The sequence below is a fragment of the Microtus pennsylvanicus genome, chromosome 1 (genome assembly GCF_037038515.1).
Source record: "Microtus pennsylvanicus isolate mMicPen1 chromosome 1, mMicPen1.hap1, whole genome shotgun sequence".
Classification (NCBI taxonomy): Eukaryota; Metazoa; Chordata; class Mammalia; order Rodentia; family Cricetidae; genus Microtus; species Microtus pennsylvanicus.
In genome coordinates this window covers 48,370,192-48,389,249 of record NC_134579.1, presented here as the reverse complement: position 1 = coordinate 48,389,249, position 19,058 = coordinate 48,370,192, and the positions used below count along the sequence as shown (strand labels likewise).

The following is a 19,058-nucleotide window of genomic DNA, read 5'->3' as shown; positions in this document are numbered from 1 at the left end:
CAAAAGTGAATGTACGTCCCAGCTCCCCTTTGGAAATAATTGTGTTTGCCTCTGAAGTTCAAGAAGTTCAAGGTTTCCCTTCACGTTGTGAAACTGACTGCTTCTGTTTCCTTTTCATATGCAGCAAGCTGGAATATAAGGCAGAAGAAATGCTGTGTGCTTTGGGATTTGGTGAGCAAAGAGGATAATAGGAGAGATTGATACGGCTTCATAAAAGAGTTATTTTTAAGTACAGAGAATGCCTATCCCCCTGCTGAAACAGCCTTTAGAAAATATTACCAGGACGGAAAAGCCGCGGAGGCCGTTCCTATCACCTGGGAAAGCTTGTCTGGTCCGCAGGCTGTTGCTGCCACCTGCTGCAGAAACACAGCCATGGAGGGGCTGCCACTTGGGGCTTGTCACTTCAAGGTATCAGATACATTCAATCTGTATGCCACGAGCAACTGAAAACTGTCTTCTCTGCGAGTCTAGATGGATCCCAAAGGAAAACAAGGAAAATCCTGTCTTCAGGCCACAGAAGTTCCTAGGCATTAGATCATGAACCAGGAGTCAAAAACAAAACAAAAACAAACAAAAAAACTAGCTAAAATGGGCTTAACATACTCACTGATGTGCTATGCAGTTCTTTATGGTTCTTTGCGTAGCCAGATAAGGCTCCTGACCATTGCAATGAGGGATTGCCCATTCTGGCCTCCAACCTAACAAGACAAGGGGTGGAAAAAGACACTCACTTCTCCCCTTCCCAGAAATGTGGATTTCCCTACAAGAAGCTAGACAACGAATTCAGTAGGAGAGCTGGCATTACTCCCTGTTATTCTTCAGAGTTTATTAAAATCAAATATGTTAACCATTGTTCTTGCACCCTGGAGCAATTTTGGACAGAAAATATATCTTAAGATTGGGTTGAAACGCTGTTATGAGAGGCTAAGAGCTCGTGTCTGCTAAATGACTTTGTATTCTTGAAAGGAAATGTATAAAAAGCACACGGGGACTGCTCTGCACGATTTCCTTTGTTTGGATTTTAGAGGCAGCTTGATTGACAAAGAGACTGAAGGAGAGAATCTTGTGATATGAAAAAAATCTTTTAGAGGTGAGACACAAGGTTTCAGAGAACAGCTTCTGCATTGTTCTTGTGGCGGTTATACTTAGCCCTGAACCACACTACTTTCCTGTTTGCATTTCATTTCCTGGGGACTTGCCAAGCGATCAACAACCCCAGCCCTGTGGTAGAGTTGGGGTTTTGAGCACGAATAGGGTGACGAGCGTTTGCTTAGCTAGAGACATCCACTGACTCCTGAGATCATTACAGAAATGCTGATGTGAGCTGTTCGGGAGGCAATGGGGAGAAAATGGACATACTGTGCGGTTTACTCCATCATCCAGATACAGTTTTTCAGGGGTAAGACATCCGTTCAATCCTGTCCTTTCAGATGGCTGCTTTAGGTAACTTTGCTCCTTTGAAATGCCTCATGACTGCTGCAAAAGTTGATCACTAAAGGGCAAACTGTTGCTAAGGTTGTCAGTCATGCATGTGACAGCCAGGAAAGGATGTTAGAGTCTAGACAGGATTTCTCATGAGCCAAGAACGGAATGGATGGTTTGTGCCATTGCTATGGCCTCTCTTCACCATTTTCTCTCTTCAAAGAGTCTTGAGTAATTGGAAAATTGTGTCTTGGAGAGGAAATGCTCCTGGACCATTTTAAAGACAATTCTAGAAAAGCAGCCCTACAATTGTGTCCATGGGCAGAAAGCTGTGCTAAGCTTTTAATCCTGTCTCAAGCATTTCTTTTCTCTTTAGATTAACAAGCATTTCTCCTCTGTAATACCAATGTCATTAGTGGTTGGATGTATGTTGCGTCTTAGTCATATACAAAGAGTGCTCTGGAAAGCCAAGTGGAGTCCTTATGGCCATGGGAACCAGAACCTAAAAGACCTGCTCCAAAACTGAAGGACAAAAGCTTAGATCTGAATACCACAGTACAAGATTATTATTTAAAACCTGAGGGTCTTAATAATTAACTGTGTTTGGCTGTGAAGGTTGTAGGAGTTTCTGAATCAAAGACATTGGAAATGGTGGTCCAGATAGGCTCAGAGGCATGTCATTGAAGGATCCCTTCCGGGGAGTTGCACTCAGATATGTGGACCTCTGTCTACCCAAGCTTTGTGCACCTGCAAGTGCAGAGTAACTCCTATCCATCCAGTGCTCTTGAGGGCTGGTTTCTTCTCAGCAGTTGTCATCTTTTTATCCTTTCCCCTTGTGAGCTCTGGGGGACTTGTCACAATAATGTATAACTTCCGCAATGGTAAAGTCTAAAACGGAGACCAGCATTTCTGAAGACATATCAAAGACTCAATGCTGAACGAATTTTTAGTGGTCTGTACCATGCCGTCAGGTTTCTGATGGAAGAGAGAATCTTCTTTTATGTTGAGCATCTCATGAGCCAGGTATAGATGATGCCCTAGGGTACCTCTACCTAAGGCATCTCCTCCCTTCTCCTTTGGAGATTTACCTACATGGAGATGAGGTCTGTTTCTCCTCAGAGGGAATGTCAAGGCTCTTACTCTACTCAACCAGACTAAATGTAGGAGGCAGTTTGGAGTTATGAAGTTAATGTTAAAGAAAAATTACAGATGTGACTAATTGCAAAGAGAATTTACGTTCTCTTAAGGGAGTGGCCTCTAAATGATCTATGTCGTTTCTCAGTGCTTTGATTTCCTTTCTGATAAGGTAACATAACAATATGACTCTTATGATGTACGAAGATTAAAACAATAGTTGTTTAAAATACCCTGGTAAACACATACTCTTTTAAAAGAAAAGTCACTCTATTGCAAAGAATTTACAGAGAAAGTCTGAAAACAAACTGCTGTACTTAACTACTTATTACAGAAACTGACTCAGAAAGATCAACTATATTCAGATGTTTTTCAGCTTCATGATAGGTTTATTGGGACACTTAACTGAGCTTAATTTGTCGGCTGAGGAGGTAGCTCAGCAATTACGAGCATTTCCTGCTCTTATAGAGGACCTAAGTTTGGACCCTGTTCTGCACATCCGGTAGCTCAGAACCAGCTGTAACTCCAGTTCCAAGAGCATCTGTGGGCATCAATGGGCATTGGCGCTCATATTCGCACACAGAAACATACTCATATATAACTAAAAATAATAAAATAAATCTTTAAATATGCTCAGTTTTATTCACAGTTAGTCAGACACCTTCAGTTACTTTTTGGGCAGATGAACAGAGAAGTATGTAAGTGTTCATTGTTTCCTCCACTCATCCAAAATCGCATGAGTTTTTCTACACCTAGGGCAGCCAGGAAGAAATCTCAGTGACTCTCTCCTATCAGTGTGCTGAACAGGGTTTTTAAGAGTCACTCTGTGTTTTGTATGCTAACCAAAGATATGTTTTAAAGAACACACGCACGCACGCATACATGCGTACACACACGCATGCACAAACATGCACACACACACACACACACACACACACTCTAAAGGGATACACTCCAGGTGAGTTATGCAAACTGATTACTTACATCCTTCTTTTCCAGGCATATGGGAAGAAAGAGTCAACGCAGGAGAAACCATATATTCTCCACCTGGATCCGACGTCAACTTGACCTGCCAAACAACAAAGGAGAAAGAATTCTTGGTACAGGCACAGTGGTCTAAGGTCACCGATAAAAACGATCCCATCGTGGTTTTTCATCCTCAGTATGGCTTCCACTATGCTCAGGGGCATGCCCATGGGGCACAGGAGGCTTTTATCAAAACTCGGAACAATGTAACAGAATGGACTCTGTCCTTAGAGAATACCTCTACCACCTTCAGTGGACAGTATGAGTGCAGCTTTACTGTGTATCCAGAAGGTATCCAGACTACCGTCTACAACCTCGTTGTGGCACCTCGTGAGTATAACCTACACAAGAAGGGATGCTTCATGTTTTCATGTGGCTTTCCCCCATTTAGCAAGCACACATTGACAACCATGTTCTAGCACACATTGACAGCCATGTTCTAGATTTGGTGTTGAACATGCAGAGGCTCAGCAGAAAGAAGTATTGTCTGATAAGAGAAGTAGCAACAAATCTTAGAATGCCACAAGTCAGTGTGATGTTGCAACAGTGGCGAGTATTACTAACGAGAACGATCAGAGGAAAGAGCACAGCAGAATCCAGTGAAATGGGGGCTGAGAAAGGAATACCCAGGTCAAAGTCTGAGGAGTGCGTACTGTTAATGCAAGTTAGAAGGGGCAGCCATGGGAAATAGTTTGCAAGGTTTAAAGACATGGGAATATGCAAGTGTAGATTCATAGGTAAGGCTAGTGAGGACCAGATGATGTCAGATCTTGTTGACTATGTTGAAAGTTCTGACTTTTACGTAAGAATCTTAAAAAGAAATGGAATTTTTCCAACAAGTGATGAGGATAACATTTGTGGTCTGATTGTGTTTTGTTATAAAAACATGATCCTGGGGCTGGAGAGATGGCTCAGACGTTAAGAGCATTGCCTGCTCTTCCAGGGGTCCTGAGTTCAATTCCCAGCAACCACATGGTGGCTCACAACCATCTGTATTGAGGTCTGGTGCCCTCTTCTGACCTGCAGGCATACACTCAGACAGACTATTGTATACATAATAAATAAATAAATATTTAAAAAAATAAAAACATGATTCTGGCTTCAGTATGGAAATGACTTTAAAGCGGACAAAGAAATAATGGGAATATATCAGAAGACCATTTCCAGCTACCCAGAAGAAATATAGTGGTAGTCTGGTAGACATGGAAGGAAACTCACACATTTTACATACTGAGTTTAAAACACACATGAATTGATCATAGATTGCATGTAGACAGGAGTGTCTGAATGAAGACAGAAGAAACTCGGAGGGTGGCATTGGACTCCTGGTGTGTACACCAGTCTGTTGGTGCCAGTTGCTGGGACAAAAGATGAAGGAAGTGGCATGGCTTCATGAGTGAATTTGTGGAAGTGAACTTGGATGTTTATTGTAAGGCAAGTAAATGGTCCAGAGAGGCTCCTGAACATGTAGCATTTAGAATGTACAGGCTTCAAGGACCTGCATTTGTGATGGAACCCTGAATTTAAGCTCTAGGTACACTCTGGATAGAAATGAATTTGACTCGGGGTCCATCTTGTAAGTTCTCTGAGCCTGTTTTGGTCTTTATCATGATAACACTTGCCCTACATGACTCAGTTCTGAGGTAAAATGATTTCTATTCCTGCTAACAGGAACAGATACACACAAAAACTAGCAAATAGAAAGCGTACGGGAAATTGAATGTTTTAGACGCAAGGGATAAGTAGCCTGGTAATAAGAGAAAAGAACAATAAGACCTATCTCGGGAAAGCCTTGCTGCAGGGCGCACGCGACTATCCTGATACACAGCAGGGATGGACTTCTCAACTCCTCCCCGTGTCTAACTCCTGCTGCTCCTAGGCAGTGATGTTTGGATAATCTCTGTATAAAGTAGGATTCCATCAATGGAGTGAAATACGACTTCCAATCAGCTGACGACAGGATAGGCAGAATGTGGTTGAAATAAAGAGACAAAAGACCAGCTGAGAGCAGCACGTAGCTGTGGGTACTTCAGATTCTGGTCATCAGGGAAGCACTAGATGTGCCACTTACTATAGACAGCGTCATTCACACTTCACAAGCATTTCAGGTTTCTAGGTTTTCGGTTTCTGACACAACAAATGGAGATGTTTACAGTTCTTCTTTATCTTGAAAATCCTCTAAGGTAATCTGTGTACAGTACTTCAGTTCCTATTAAAAGGTAGGAGTTGGGCTATAGAGATGGCTCAGCAGAAGCAGGGCGGTGGTGGCGCACGCCTTTAATCCCAGCACTCGGGAAGCAGAGGCAGGCGGATCTCTGTGAGTTCGAAGCCAGCCTGGTCTACAAGAGCTAGTTCCAGAACAGAAACCAAAAGCTACGGAGAAACCCTGTCTCAAAAAAAAAAAAAATAAAATAAAATAAAAAAAGAGAGAGAGAGATGGCTCAGCAGTTGTTGCTCTTGCAGAGGATGTAGGTTCAGTTCCCAGCACCCACATGGTGGCTTACAGCCATCTGTAACTCCAGATACGGGGGATCTGATGCCTTCTTCTGACCTCCTCAGGCACCAGGCACACATATATACATGAGGACAAAATATGAATATAAATAAAATATAAATAAATATTAAAATAAAGTAAGGGCATTGCAAATGGCTGATGTTAATAGTAGTAATAATAATAATACAAGAAGGGACATTATTTTTAAATTCTTATTGAAAGGAACTTCTTTTTCTTTTTATAGTGGTCTGATGTGGAATCCAGTGAGATATTGTCAGACATTAGCCCAAGTACAACTAGTCATTAGCTTCAAGTTCAACATTGGTACCTAATCAATACTCTATTGTAAAAGGGCAACATGGTTGTATCTTCCATTGCTGTGCCTACAAAACTCCCAGGATCTGTCATCTGGACAAGGGGGTGTACTCAGTAAAATCGAGGGTATATTGTGGTTCCAATGAAGGCAGTAATGGAAAAAGGTATTCAGAAATGAGCAATGTTGCCTTTAAGAAAAGTACATTTCTTGAAAGAAAAGGCAATGTGAGGTGGTTAAGCTTGTAGCTACTGAAAACTGTGAATAGATAAAGAAACAGAGCCATATTTATGTTTTCTGTGGTTGGAAATTTTCAATCTTCGTTCTGAGCTTTGCTGTTGATCCTCTGAGTCAGATGGAAAACAACGACCTAGTGAGGAAAAAAAGAGATGTTAGTATTGTATATTCGCTACGGGATCACAATCTATAAAAAAACAAATAAGAAGAGAAGAAAGTTTTACATGATAGTGACAGAAATGTAGACTTACTGTGGAGCTAAGGAGTGAAAGAATTTAGCCTAGAGGAGGTGCCTGTCTTCTGACAGCATGGTCAAGTCCCCACCCAAGGTTGTGCCATCTTTCCGCCCTGTGTACTCCTGATCTTTCCTTGCTTTCTTTCCTGTTTAGATCAGGGTCCCTGTAAAGGTCCTGCAAGATATTCATGTTCCCAAGCCGGGTGTGTAAGCAAGGCACACACATGAAGCGAAAACACCTAAGAAGAACATAAGTACATGCAAACTGGGGTGACACAAGTCTATGTGAGACCAGGCGGAAGCTCAGCGGTGGATGGGTTAATTATTTCTTCCTGTTTCCTCTTTCTTGTCAGCTGAGTCATTCTTCCTGGTCTGTTTAAAAAACTGTGAGCTCCAAGTCCTGGTCTCCTGTCCCCCTGAGGGCTCAACAAAGAAAGGCAGCTAGTTGCTCCTTTTTCATAATATTTTGTCCCTGTGTGTCTTAGTGTGCAGAAGCTGTGGATAGAAATGCAAAAACAATGAATAATTAATTTGGAGCCCGCTTTATTTACATCTCATGTTGATACATTTCTGCCTAAATTAGGAGTCTTTGAATTATTTGGAGAAGCATAGTTACCCGAGTTAGTCCTTGGTTTATGAGAATCTGCGTTTCAGAAATTAGAATGGTACTTCAGATTCTACCTCTGTTAGCATATGAAAAATTGTGGTTATTAGGATAAATTATAAGAGCACACAGCATGGCTTAATTTCCCAAATTGCAATGAAAGCCCAGGGATTGTTAATGTTGTCAGAAGCAACAGGGATGTTGGGAGAACTAGAAAGAGACGTAGCACAAATACACGCAGGAGGAATTGCTGTGCTGGTGATGGAGCTCAGGGACACAGCATCCAAGGCTCTGGGTTCACCACCAACACACAAGAGAAGGAGGAGTGATGACAGCAATGGATAGTAACATTCTAGTCTTGAAAACATAATGCTGCACAGTTGCTTGCACAAGAGCAAACCAACCAACATTCCAGCATGGATGGGAGGGCTGTCCTACCTCCCACTCTTAGCTGGAAAGCTATTGACAGTTGATGGCTTCTAAGAGAGAAAGAGTCAGTTTTCTTTAAGATTCTGGACCTTGGTGAATAGTTCATGCTTCAAAAAAAAAAAAGGCTGCACATCTGTAAGTATATATGAGCAGCCCCAATTGGAGTCTGGGTTAGAAAAATAATTTAGAAGAAGACACAAACTTGAGAGAGGAAGGAGGTGGATCTGGTTGGTGTGGAGAATGAAAGTGTTTAAAACACATTGTATGCATGCATAAAATTTTCAAATGACTTCCAAATACTTAAATATTAACAAATGATTAAGAAAAATAATTTAAAAATAATGAAACAAATATTAGCTTCAGAACTGTAAAGAAAGAATGATCTCGAGTGGCTAGAAACCTATGGGGAGGCACTAAATACTGAAGCATATACAAACATAGAGCCCAAAAGATACCATATTGTAAATTCTAAGTTTACCACCATTTTCCTTTTAAAACATAAAAATGTTGATGAGAAAAGAAAACAGAACATTTATAAGTTAAGTCTTAAACATGTAATTAAACTCTTGTAGGTCAATTTGTCATTGAATCTGAATGCTGACTTTCCTCAGTGTCTTTGTCCACCACATAGCTTTTGAGAGATTGTAGTGCCAAGTACCAGGGATACAGTAATGTGGGGTGCAGACAAGACGGCCCTGTCCTCCAGCATCTCCAAGCCCAATAAGGACTGATATCAATTAAATGTCAAAGAACAATGTGAGGCGTTCTGATGCAGGGGTGAAGTAGGCAGTATATGAAGAGGTGTCCTGGGAAATTCAGGAGAGGTTTTCTAGAGACCATCAGTCCCTGGGAGCAGTTATTAATCAAGAGCTGGAGAGCCTAAAATTTTACGTTAGCCAACAGGCTACGCACAGGCTCTGTGGCGCAGGAACTGTGTCGACCGTGGGGATTCTAAAGACTTACGACTAGAGCAAAAAGAATGTAGTGAACGCAGCTGAAAGCAAGATTAGTGAACAAGATTAGTGTGGTCTTTAACACTTTTCATTTTGCATCTCAAATATGGGGCCGTTTTTATGTTTGTTTTGACTAAAGTCTAGGAAATGAAGTGAGAAAAAACAGGAAGGATAGTGGAAGTTCAGCTGAGTTAGGAAATAATGCAGTAGAAGAAACACAGAGGAGACATGCTGGCAACTCTGAGTAGGGGGACAGAGATGGAGAGCAATGTTCAGACCAAAGCCGTGTTTAAGTGGGTTCTCCATAAACTCTCATGCTGCGTTGCATATGTGGAATTTGAAATTCAAAGTGTTGCCAAGCATGATGCTTTGATTTTCAGAATGTGTAACTCACTCACTGTGGGAAGGGACACTGGGGTCTGACCAAACTGTATAGATATCATTCAAGTTATATTCCGTAAGTTTGACTTAGGCAGGAAGCTGATAATAGCATGCACACTGTTAGTTATGCTAGCACAGAGGCTTAAGCAAAGATACTATTTTTGTAAGTTTTCTGAGCATGTATTCTGACAAAATTTCTAGTCATGAGATCGTCTAGGTAGAGAAATCAAATGAGAAAAGCCGTATGGTGCTTCAGTCAGAACACAGTGCTGAGTAGAGAGCAACTCTCCACAGGACAGAGAAGAATAGATTAAAATGGTAAGAGGAAGACAAGAGAACCGGGTCTCAGAAGCCTAGAAAGATAATTGCATATAGGCAACAGCCATCAATTCGGATGCTTCTGGGAAGACAAATGGTTATTGGATTGTATTTAGGAACATGAAAGGTATTGACCACTTCACAGGAGTTTGTGTTGGTGGCATTATGGAAGAGAAAAGAAATCAGATAGGAGGAGCAGGAAGTGAGAGGCGAGGGAGGGGGCACAGAAGTGTTGACACAGCTTCTAGCAACTGGTCAATAAGAATGGGAACAGTCTGAGTGGTTGCACAAAGCTTTGTGTTGGTGTTGCGGTGGAATTGGTTTTAAATAATGCAAGGCACCTAACTACAAAGCCAATGGACAGGATATGCTTAAAATGAGTTAACTATACCACAGAATCGGTATAAGATTTCTATATACCGACTAAGATTTCTGAGAAGTTGGGTCATTGAGATCCATAACAGGTAATCAAACACTTCAAAAGTAGGGACAAATTTTATTAAGTTTGTAATAGCATTCACTAATTACGCATACACATAGGTTTCATTGTGATATTTTTACACACATATATTTTGATTTTATTCTCCCACATTCCCTTGTCTTGCTTCCCTCCTACTCCTGCTAATGGCCTCCTCTTCCCACCTACTCCCTCCTCTCCCTTCATGCCTTAACAAAACACTTTTAAGTTATAGCAGGAAGGAAGGGAAACAAGATCGTTTTTGATGATGGCAGTGTTACCCAATATTTTAGTGTTTTCTATCAGTTGGTCTATTCTCCCAAGAAGTCTAAGAAGGGCCACTAAGACAAACACAGAGAAATCTACCTAGACAATAACTATACAGCACTGAAAGCCAAAAAGAAAGAAAAATCATAAAAGTAGCAATAAAAACAAGTGAAGCATAGAAGCAAAATAGGAAAAAAAAAAACAACCTATTCCTTATAGATAGAACAGTCAGAAAATCAAGGCACTTCTCATCAGAAGATTTGTCCAAAATACTAAGATTAATAACAGTCTACCAAGAATTTATACATCTAGTGAAATTATCCATTCAATATGTAAAAACGGTAAGCAGATTTGTCCTTTTAAGTGTTGGGATTTGAGAGCTTCAGGAGTAATTTTTCTGTGGGTCCTGCAAGTCCAGTCAAACAGTTCAGGCAAGAGCAGTTTCTTGACCAAAAGGCTAACAAACTCCATGAAAAGCCTCTTAGATGCCCATCATCCTTTTGAAGTAGATTGGTGCTGCTACTTTTATTTTTCTTTTTGTTGCTGCTACTTTTGAAGAGTTTGATTACCTGTTATGGGTCTCAATGACCCAACTTCTCAGAAATCTTAGTTGGTATATAGAAATCTTATATTGATTCTGTGGTATAGTTAACTCATTTTAAGCATATCCTGTCCATTGGCTTTGTAGTTAGGTGCCTTGCATTATTTAAAACCAATTCCATCGCAACACCAACACAAAGCTTTGTATAATGAGATGTGTCTCACTGTCATGAAAAGTCCAAATTTCTTAAAACATTTTAAATGCCATATTCTGAAGGTCTCTGAAAGATTTGAAGAATACCTATCTATCTGAAATATATCTCTATACATCTAGGAAACCTAACTAATATGACTTCAGGCTTGACTATTATAAATGACTATCTATTAATCTGTGTTTCTTAATTACACATTACACTTTTTTAAATGAACTGCACAAGCACAATACCTTCAAGAGCAGAAATATACATATAATAAGATTGACCTAAAATTTGTATCAATAGACCAAGATCCATACCAATGCAAATTATTCATATCTTTATCATATTCCCCCTTTTAATGTAAACAAATATTTGTAAACAATGATTTAGGGAATTTGGGCACAGTTTTCTCTTAACTGCTTCCTGCTTTTGTAATTTTGGGGGGTGTTCACAGTGACTTTTCAGGGGGTCTTGGTCCTCAAACCATATTAGTCTAGAAGGATTCCACAGGTTCTCATTCTCTGTGGAAACAAAAGAAGAACCTCTTTTCCAAAGCAATAAATGTTTAGACCCAAATTCTAAAATAGTGCTTTTAAAATACATACGTTGGTTTAGCTTAGCAGCCCAGACAATAAAATGTCTCTTTGTACTTATCTCACTCACGGTCAAAAAATTTAAAGAAAACACAATAATATACATAATTCAGACTCTCTGTGTATATTCCGTCTTTACGTGGCTTTTTTTTCTTACTCTATTACTTTTTCTACATGTTTAGTATTTATTTTATTATCTTTACTCCTTTAATCTATGTCTGTACTCTTTTATATTACATTTGCTGTCTCTTTACTCTTTTTCTTCTCTCTCTCAAGCCTATGTACTTTTTTTAAACACGCTGTGCCTCATTTAGAGGTCTTTTACGTCTGAATCTGTCCTGTTGTATATCTGCAATCTTTTTCTATCCAGGAGGACTTCTTACAATGCAAAGCAGCTTGGCTAGGTCTAAGGTTTCCTTGCCTTTTGGCTCCACTCAGTCCAACTGAGCAGAGGTCCGTTCACTGCCTCTAAGACTTCCAGGTGGGAGCCATGCTCACCACCTCAACTCTGGTAACCAGTTGGCCCATGATGCCACCAAGTAACTTGGAGCACACTGCCCACACACCTTATTCAGGTGCTTGTCCTCCTGAAAGAGCCAGAGTTCATGCTGGTAGCACAGCCCAGGAAGCTGCCATTTTGAAACCTCATGGTTTTTTGGTTTTGCTTGTTTGTTTGTCTGTCTGTCTGTCTGTTTTATACAATAGCTGATTCAGGAAGACCTCTCTTAAAGGAATCATGCCTCTGCTTGCTTCTCACAAGCAGAGCCCACCTGAGAAATTGCTGCTACAGAAAGCCATACTTAACTCTGTTCTTTTGTATCTAAGATTCCTTTCCAAGCTTTTTCATGTTTTACATGGACTTAGTCAGCTCCACATTAGGTGTCAAATGTTTGTGCTTTTTTGAGTCAGGGTGATTGGGAAATGAACTAGCAGCCTCCGCCAGCAATGTTATAGTCACTTTTTAAGAAATTTTCTCAATTATAATTTTTAGAATATGTACTATCCCGTGCTTTTTTGGTTTTCCCTTCAATGTCTTCTGTTTAATATACACAGGCACACACACACACACACACACACACACACACACACACACACACACTTTTTCTTTGTATTTTCTTATTACTTGAATATCTTATTTTTAGAGTTATTTATTTAAATATTTTCCTTATTTAACCTTATAAATTTCTCTCAATTTACATAGTTTCTGCTTTGTTCTGATTTCCTCTTATTCTTAGAGTGATTTCTGAAAATGACTTCCCAAATTACATCACCTATCTTTCACAAGTCTTTTTTTTCTTCAATAAACTCATTTACCAGCCTTTCCAAGTTTTTTACAATTTCTATCATTTTTATTCATTCATCTCATTTTGAATAATAAAGTGGTAGCTTTCATTCATATGTGGATATATTGCTACATAGCTTTCCTTGCTATATAAATGCTATTTTATTTTCTGGCCTTTTTCTCACTGTAACTTTTGCAGTTTGTTCTGCTGTATTCATTTTCCTATTGCTTAGGCTTAAGCACGTTTTTATTCTTATTTGGAGGGCCAGCCAGGCTAGCTCCTCCGCAGACTTTGTTGTGTCTAGAGCCCCTGATTGGCTGTTTCCAAGGTGAACACTAGCTGTGGGGCTGGTGCGATACACTTCCTTTTCTTTTGTCTCCCTTCTCCCACTTTTATATGAATTCCCTCCCTGACTTCTCATACTGGATCTTTCTAGTTTAATTTGGATTCTTCTCCCAAGAGATTCTTCACAGTTTGGGGACATCCCATTCCCCAAGAAGAAACTGGTGATCTGAGGCCTGCACACCCCCTTCTCCATTTCTACTGCTCTTTTTAGATCAGTCAGCTATCTCTGTGGAGATCACCCACTGTGGGAGTGAACTTTTCTGGTTCTAAAGGCCATTCAGAGAACCACCATCCATTTCCCTGTTTTCTTTCTCCACAGCTGCTACTACCGTGGTCTAGTAGTTTGTTACCATTTGCTAGTGGGGACATGTTGTAGTTTAATATTCTTGTAGATACTTTTTAGGTAATTTTAATTACTTTCTCTGTATGTCTAAAGGATATCAGTTACATTTAAAATGTTATGCCGAGAATCTGGGCAAACTTCAAAAGTAGAGCTGGGTGTGATACTACACACTTGTAAACCCCCATACTTGAGGCAGGACAATTGTGAGGAATGTGAAATTAGCTTGGGTTATATAGCAAGTACCAAGTCATCCAGGGTGGCATAGAAAGATCAAAAAGCCAAGTAATGAATAAAAGTTAGTAATAATTATATACTAACTGTATATTTGGGTAATCATTAAAATATTATTAACATATGTATTCATTCTGTGAACATCATAGATTAACTGGGATTACTAGGTTTAAATTATATTTAAGCAGAACAGTTAAAATAATTTTAGAAATAAAATTAAAAAGTGGTATGCAGTGTGTCAGAATTTTGATGCTGTTACACAAGTGTAACTCCATTTGGAAATATGGTGATTAAATTTCTTTAAAATTAATGGACAAGGATATTCTAAAAAATACAAGATTAGAATAATATAGATGACCCTTCATATCTGTAGATTCCATAAGTACAACTTCAGATAAGAAAGATTTGGAAACAAATTGCATGTATACTGAACATGCACCTTTTCTTCACCCTACCATTAAAAACATAACATAAAACTCTGCACGCCTTTCCATTATATTTGTTGTAAGTTTTCTAAGGTATGCTTGGGTCATATGAAACTTGAGGGCTTAAGCATTTTCTCCTGAGACCAAAGCCCTGCAGAAGAAGAGAGAAAAGGTTTCTAGAGAAGTAAACGTTTGTGTTTAATGTGAGTGTATGTCACTATAGGCTCATTAGAACCTATAGGGTGTACATCATATGAACCCTACAGCAAGCTGTGGGCCTATGAATGTAGGCTTATATATTATGACAAACTCACTACTCATGTGTACGATGCTGATGCAGAAGAGCTACGTGTGTAAATATGAGAACTACATGTACACAGACTTGTCTGGATTTGCTGCTCACTTTTGCTGTGAACCTACAGCTGCTGTGAGGAAAAAAGCAAGTCCTGATGAATTTTAAAATACAAATAGAAGCTAGGTTATAAGACTTCATATTCTTTCTAATGAGGACGTGGAACTTGAAGACGAATGGACCTATTTGGGGTTAAAGCAAAAGAGCACATCAAATTCTAAGCGGGATTGTCAAATGATCTCTCTGAGTTTTCAGTGATGAGCCATTCCCCAGGCTTCTCCTGGCTCAGTTTTGCCATTCAAACTATGTGGATTGCAGTGAGGTTCTGCCTCATTACTTCATAGGTGTCTTGAAGATAGATGAATTTCTATTCTAAACTGTTTTTGTCTGTTTGATAAAATGTACCTTATATGCCAAGATTCATGCATCTTCCACCTTATGTTTTGTTCCAGTTACACAAGAGGAACACAACTATACAATAGAAACAGAGACGAATTGGACTCTGGAAATACCATGCTTTCAAAATACCTCCTCAGAAATTTCACCTGGGTTCACCTTTTCATGGTTGGTGGTAAGCGTTGCCCTTTTCAGTGAATAACTGTAATGATCTTTAAATATTAATGAGTTGAAATGAATAGCAAGCAATAATAGAGAAACACTTGATGAGACACAGGCATTATGCCAGTGGCTGGGGAAAGACTGGGGAAGGAAGGAAAGGGCACAGGGGTGTCTTCCAGCTAGACAAGCAGCGATGCATACGGTGGAACTCTGAAATTAGCTGTTAGAGGTTGATTTCTGTTTCAAATTATAAACCAGACCGTGACTGCGGAGAAAAACAAGGAGTGATGCTGCCCTGGGGAAAAGTCACATACAGAAGTCTCTAGTCACTAATATTTGTTTTACAAATAACATATGTAGAGAAATAGACTTCTTTTCCCAGAACTTGCATTGCCATAATCTTGCATTGCTTTAATCGAAAAATGCAAAACCTGATGCTTATGAAATACAAGAGGATGGAGTGATGGCTCAACAGTTAGGAAAGCTTACTGCTCTATCAGAGGATACTGAAAGACAAACAAGGGATTCATTGTTGTTCCCCCTGACCTCCATAGGTGCCTGCACACACACACACACACATACAGAAACACACACAGGCAAACACACACATGAATTGTGCATGGGAGAAACGGGCTCTGCGGAAGCACATCGCTGTTCGGTTCTGTTGCTGAATCGGGCTCCAGGCCCACAGTAACCACAACCTTTAAAAACCACTACAAATGGCCAGAATAGGGACTTTCAAAAGTTGCATTTATTTATTTATGGAGTTATGCACCACAACGTGTATGGAGGTCAGAGGACAACTTTCAGGACTCAGTTCTCTTCGTCCAACTCGTAGTCCCAGAATAGAACTCAAATCACCTTTTCACCATCCTCATGTTAAATTGATGGTCACCAAATTCATGCTCTTTGGTTGGCTCATTAGTGCCAGCTCATTAGGGGTCAAATACTAGATGAATGATAAGTCTCCTTTATGTAGTAGTATCCTTCAAGGAAACTTGGAAGGTGGTAGAGATACCTATGGATCCCATCAGGACATTTAGAATAAATGAGTCCTGGAGAGAGTGCAGGGGGCAGGGTAAGTCTTGAGCCTCAGCAGACCCTCACACCACACTGTCACTTAAAGACCAGATTGTAATATAGACAAATAGAGAGATCCCCATGAAAGAATCCTTCCTTCAAAGGGAATAATGGATTGGCAATGAGCTGATTAAATTCCTGCTGTGCGTTCTCTTTTTAAATGTCAAAATCTGTTTGCTTCACAGACTTTCAGCCGTGTCCTAACTACTGATGGCTCTAGGATTGACTAAGACTGTGTGAAAACATCTAATGTCCCTGTATTAGGAAACAGAGAAAGCCCCCCCCCCCCCCCCGCCATCATTGCTGTATGTCTGCAGAGGTCATGCAGATTCTTACAAACAGGAAGTAATGTGGCTTTAAGTAAAAGGCTAAAGAGCAGAAATGATGAAGATAAGCTCAGCAGGGCAGAAACCTGCTGTGCTGAGCCCAGAAACCCTGGGAAACTGCAAAGGCCTCCCGTCCTGAGTGTTTCATTAAACCTCGGGAACAGTTCTATAGACAAACATTATCCAAGTCTCCAGAAAATAAAAGTCATGTTGTCACGTATGTGGAATTATAAAATCGAATTAAGTCAGTTGCGAGTCTCGTGGGGAAAGTTATTATTAAGATTCTCAATATCATTGTAAAAAATGCATTTGGGATGTGGACCTGGTCTCATGGCAGCTGTGTTAAATGGAGCTGATCCTTTGTTTGGGAGGAGTTATATTCAAGGCTGTACTAACTGAAGTCAACGGGCATCAGACACAAACACAGGGCATCTAATGTTCAGTTGCCACAAGATAATTCGGATAACTAAGAAAATACAAAAGGCCAGCTTGTGAGCAACCACGTGAATGGTGGAGTGCTAAATAAGAAATTGAGGACTATGTGGGTTTAGTTGGGAAATGGGTTGGTAGATAAACAGCAAGTGCTAATTTTGCTATTTAATTCCTAGGACACTCACCAGCATCAGGGAAATTCTTCAGGCTTATTCTGGGAGTTTCTAAGTACATTCTAATATTCTGTTTTCATTACAAACTATCATCCTGTGATTTCCCACAGTATAAATTTTAATTCAATCCAATAAACAGATGTGAATCTGATTTGAGTGCTGGGTTTTCTACAGGGATACAAAATTATATTAGATATATTTTCTATCATGCCATATATTTATAATAAAATGTAAAAAAATAGTAGTACTCAGGGAAAATAATTTTCCAGATAAATCCAGAAAAGCTTATTGAAGAGTTATGTTTGAGCCATATAATTAAAGACACTTAATAGCAAAAGACAGACATATGCTATAACAAGACCCTGGGACTCATACAGACAAATTAGTAGTATATCCCACGGAATATCTTAAGGAAATATTTGCTCTCACAGTCAGTGAACTAAATAGAGATCCTTCACCACTGTTTATGAACTCACAGTGGCTTGTTCTCACCTGCATAAGACTTGTACAAGACCAAAGCGGTCGACATTCTGGCGTGGAGGAGGAGGTGCTCAGAATCCTATACCCCTGACTGAAGACCTTTGGATGGGTAATGGCTTCTGTGGGGATGGAGAATCAGTTTTCTTGAGAAGTGTGGATCCTGGTGGCTTTACCACAATCAAATGATGACCCCACACCCAGTAATACACAAGTAGCACAAACTGCACTCAATGGATTATTTTTAAAAACAGAGGGGGAGGGACGCAAAGTTCGGAGGATGTATCCGGGGTGAGCGTGGGTCTGGGACCAGTTAGGGAGTGGAGGTGTGGTGAATATGGTCAAAGTACATCCTGTGAAATCTTCAAAATAATAGAAATATATTTAAACATAAAAAAGTGTTGATCCTACTGCACGTACTGGCTTTGTGGGAGCCTAGGCAGTTTGGATGCTCACCTTACTAGACCTGGATGGAGGTGGGTGGTCCTTGGACTTCCCACAGGGCAGGGAACCCTGATTGCTCTTTGGGCTGACAAGGGAGGAGGACTTGATTGGGGGAGGGGGGGGAATGGGAGGCGGTGGCGGGGAAGAGACAGAAATCTTTAATAAATAAATACATACATACATACATACATACATACATACATACATACATACAGAAAGAGGCCTATCTCAATACTTATTATACCCATCGGTTAGTACAGTTTTCACCTCTCATCAGAGAGACTTCCTTTTGCCACAGGCACACACAACTAGCACCAATTCTAAGTGACTATGGAGTGTTCTGCCATAGACAGGGCATCTCTATCATGCCAACTCCCCACAAGCTCTGGGAGCATTATGGAATAAAGGCAGCAAGAGAGTAAAAGCCAGCAGTTAAGAAGACTTCTGTAAAATAGTATTCTGTCCTCTGGATGTGGCAGGACAGGGCCATTGTACCCATGAACTCACAATAGTTACAGGTATCTACACAGACTTCCACAAGATCAGTCCAGTTAATAGTCCAGCTAATAACCAGAAAGAGGTTCATGAGGCCCACCTCAAACTGAAGAACTATTGACAGTTGGTGAGTACCGGGAGAGGGAGATGGTTTTCTTCAGAGATGTCCCCGGTAGGTTGCCAATGTTCTAGAGGACAGTCCTAAACCCATGCAGATACAGGTAGCTCTAGACTTAGAGAGTGATGAAGAATGAGAAGAAAAGGAAAAGGAGGAAGAAGAGGGGGCAGGATGGAGGAGGAAGAGCCGATGGAGGAGCCAAGAGGAAGAAGAGGGAAAGGCAAGTAGATGACTTTATGGTCAAAATAAAAACTATACATGTATGAAATTCTCAAAGAACAAACAAAATGTTAAAAGATCTTCATATTTTTTCTTTTAAATCATGAAGTGGGGAACAGGGTACAAGATTTAAATCACTCGATATTCATGGTAATGT

The 19,058-nt window shown here is 40.1% G+C and overlaps 1 protein-coding gene across 4 annotated transcripts in view; it reads left to right on the top strand.

Moving 5' to 3' along the window:
* Positions 1–1,182: 1,182 nt before the first annotated feature.
* The window catches only part of Cd96 (CD96 molecule), a 76,431-nt gene continuing 58,555 nt past the window's right edge, over positions 1,183–19,058 (top strand). For 2 of the 4 annotated variants that reach the window (XM_075963977.1, XM_075963972.1), the window contains exons 1-3: positions 1,185–1,399; positions 3,556–3,912; positions 15,032–15,150. In XM_075963977.1, the coding sequence (XP_075820092.1) occupies positions 1,339–1,399; positions 3,556–3,912; positions 15,032–15,150 (537 nt within the window). In that variant the 5' untranslated portion in view covers positions 1,185–1,338. Of the gene's footprint in view, positions 1,400–3,555; positions 3,913–15,031; positions 15,151–19,058 lie in introns of all 4 variants that reach the window. The other 2 variants (XM_075963981.1, XM_075963976.1) reach the window with 2 other exon arrangements.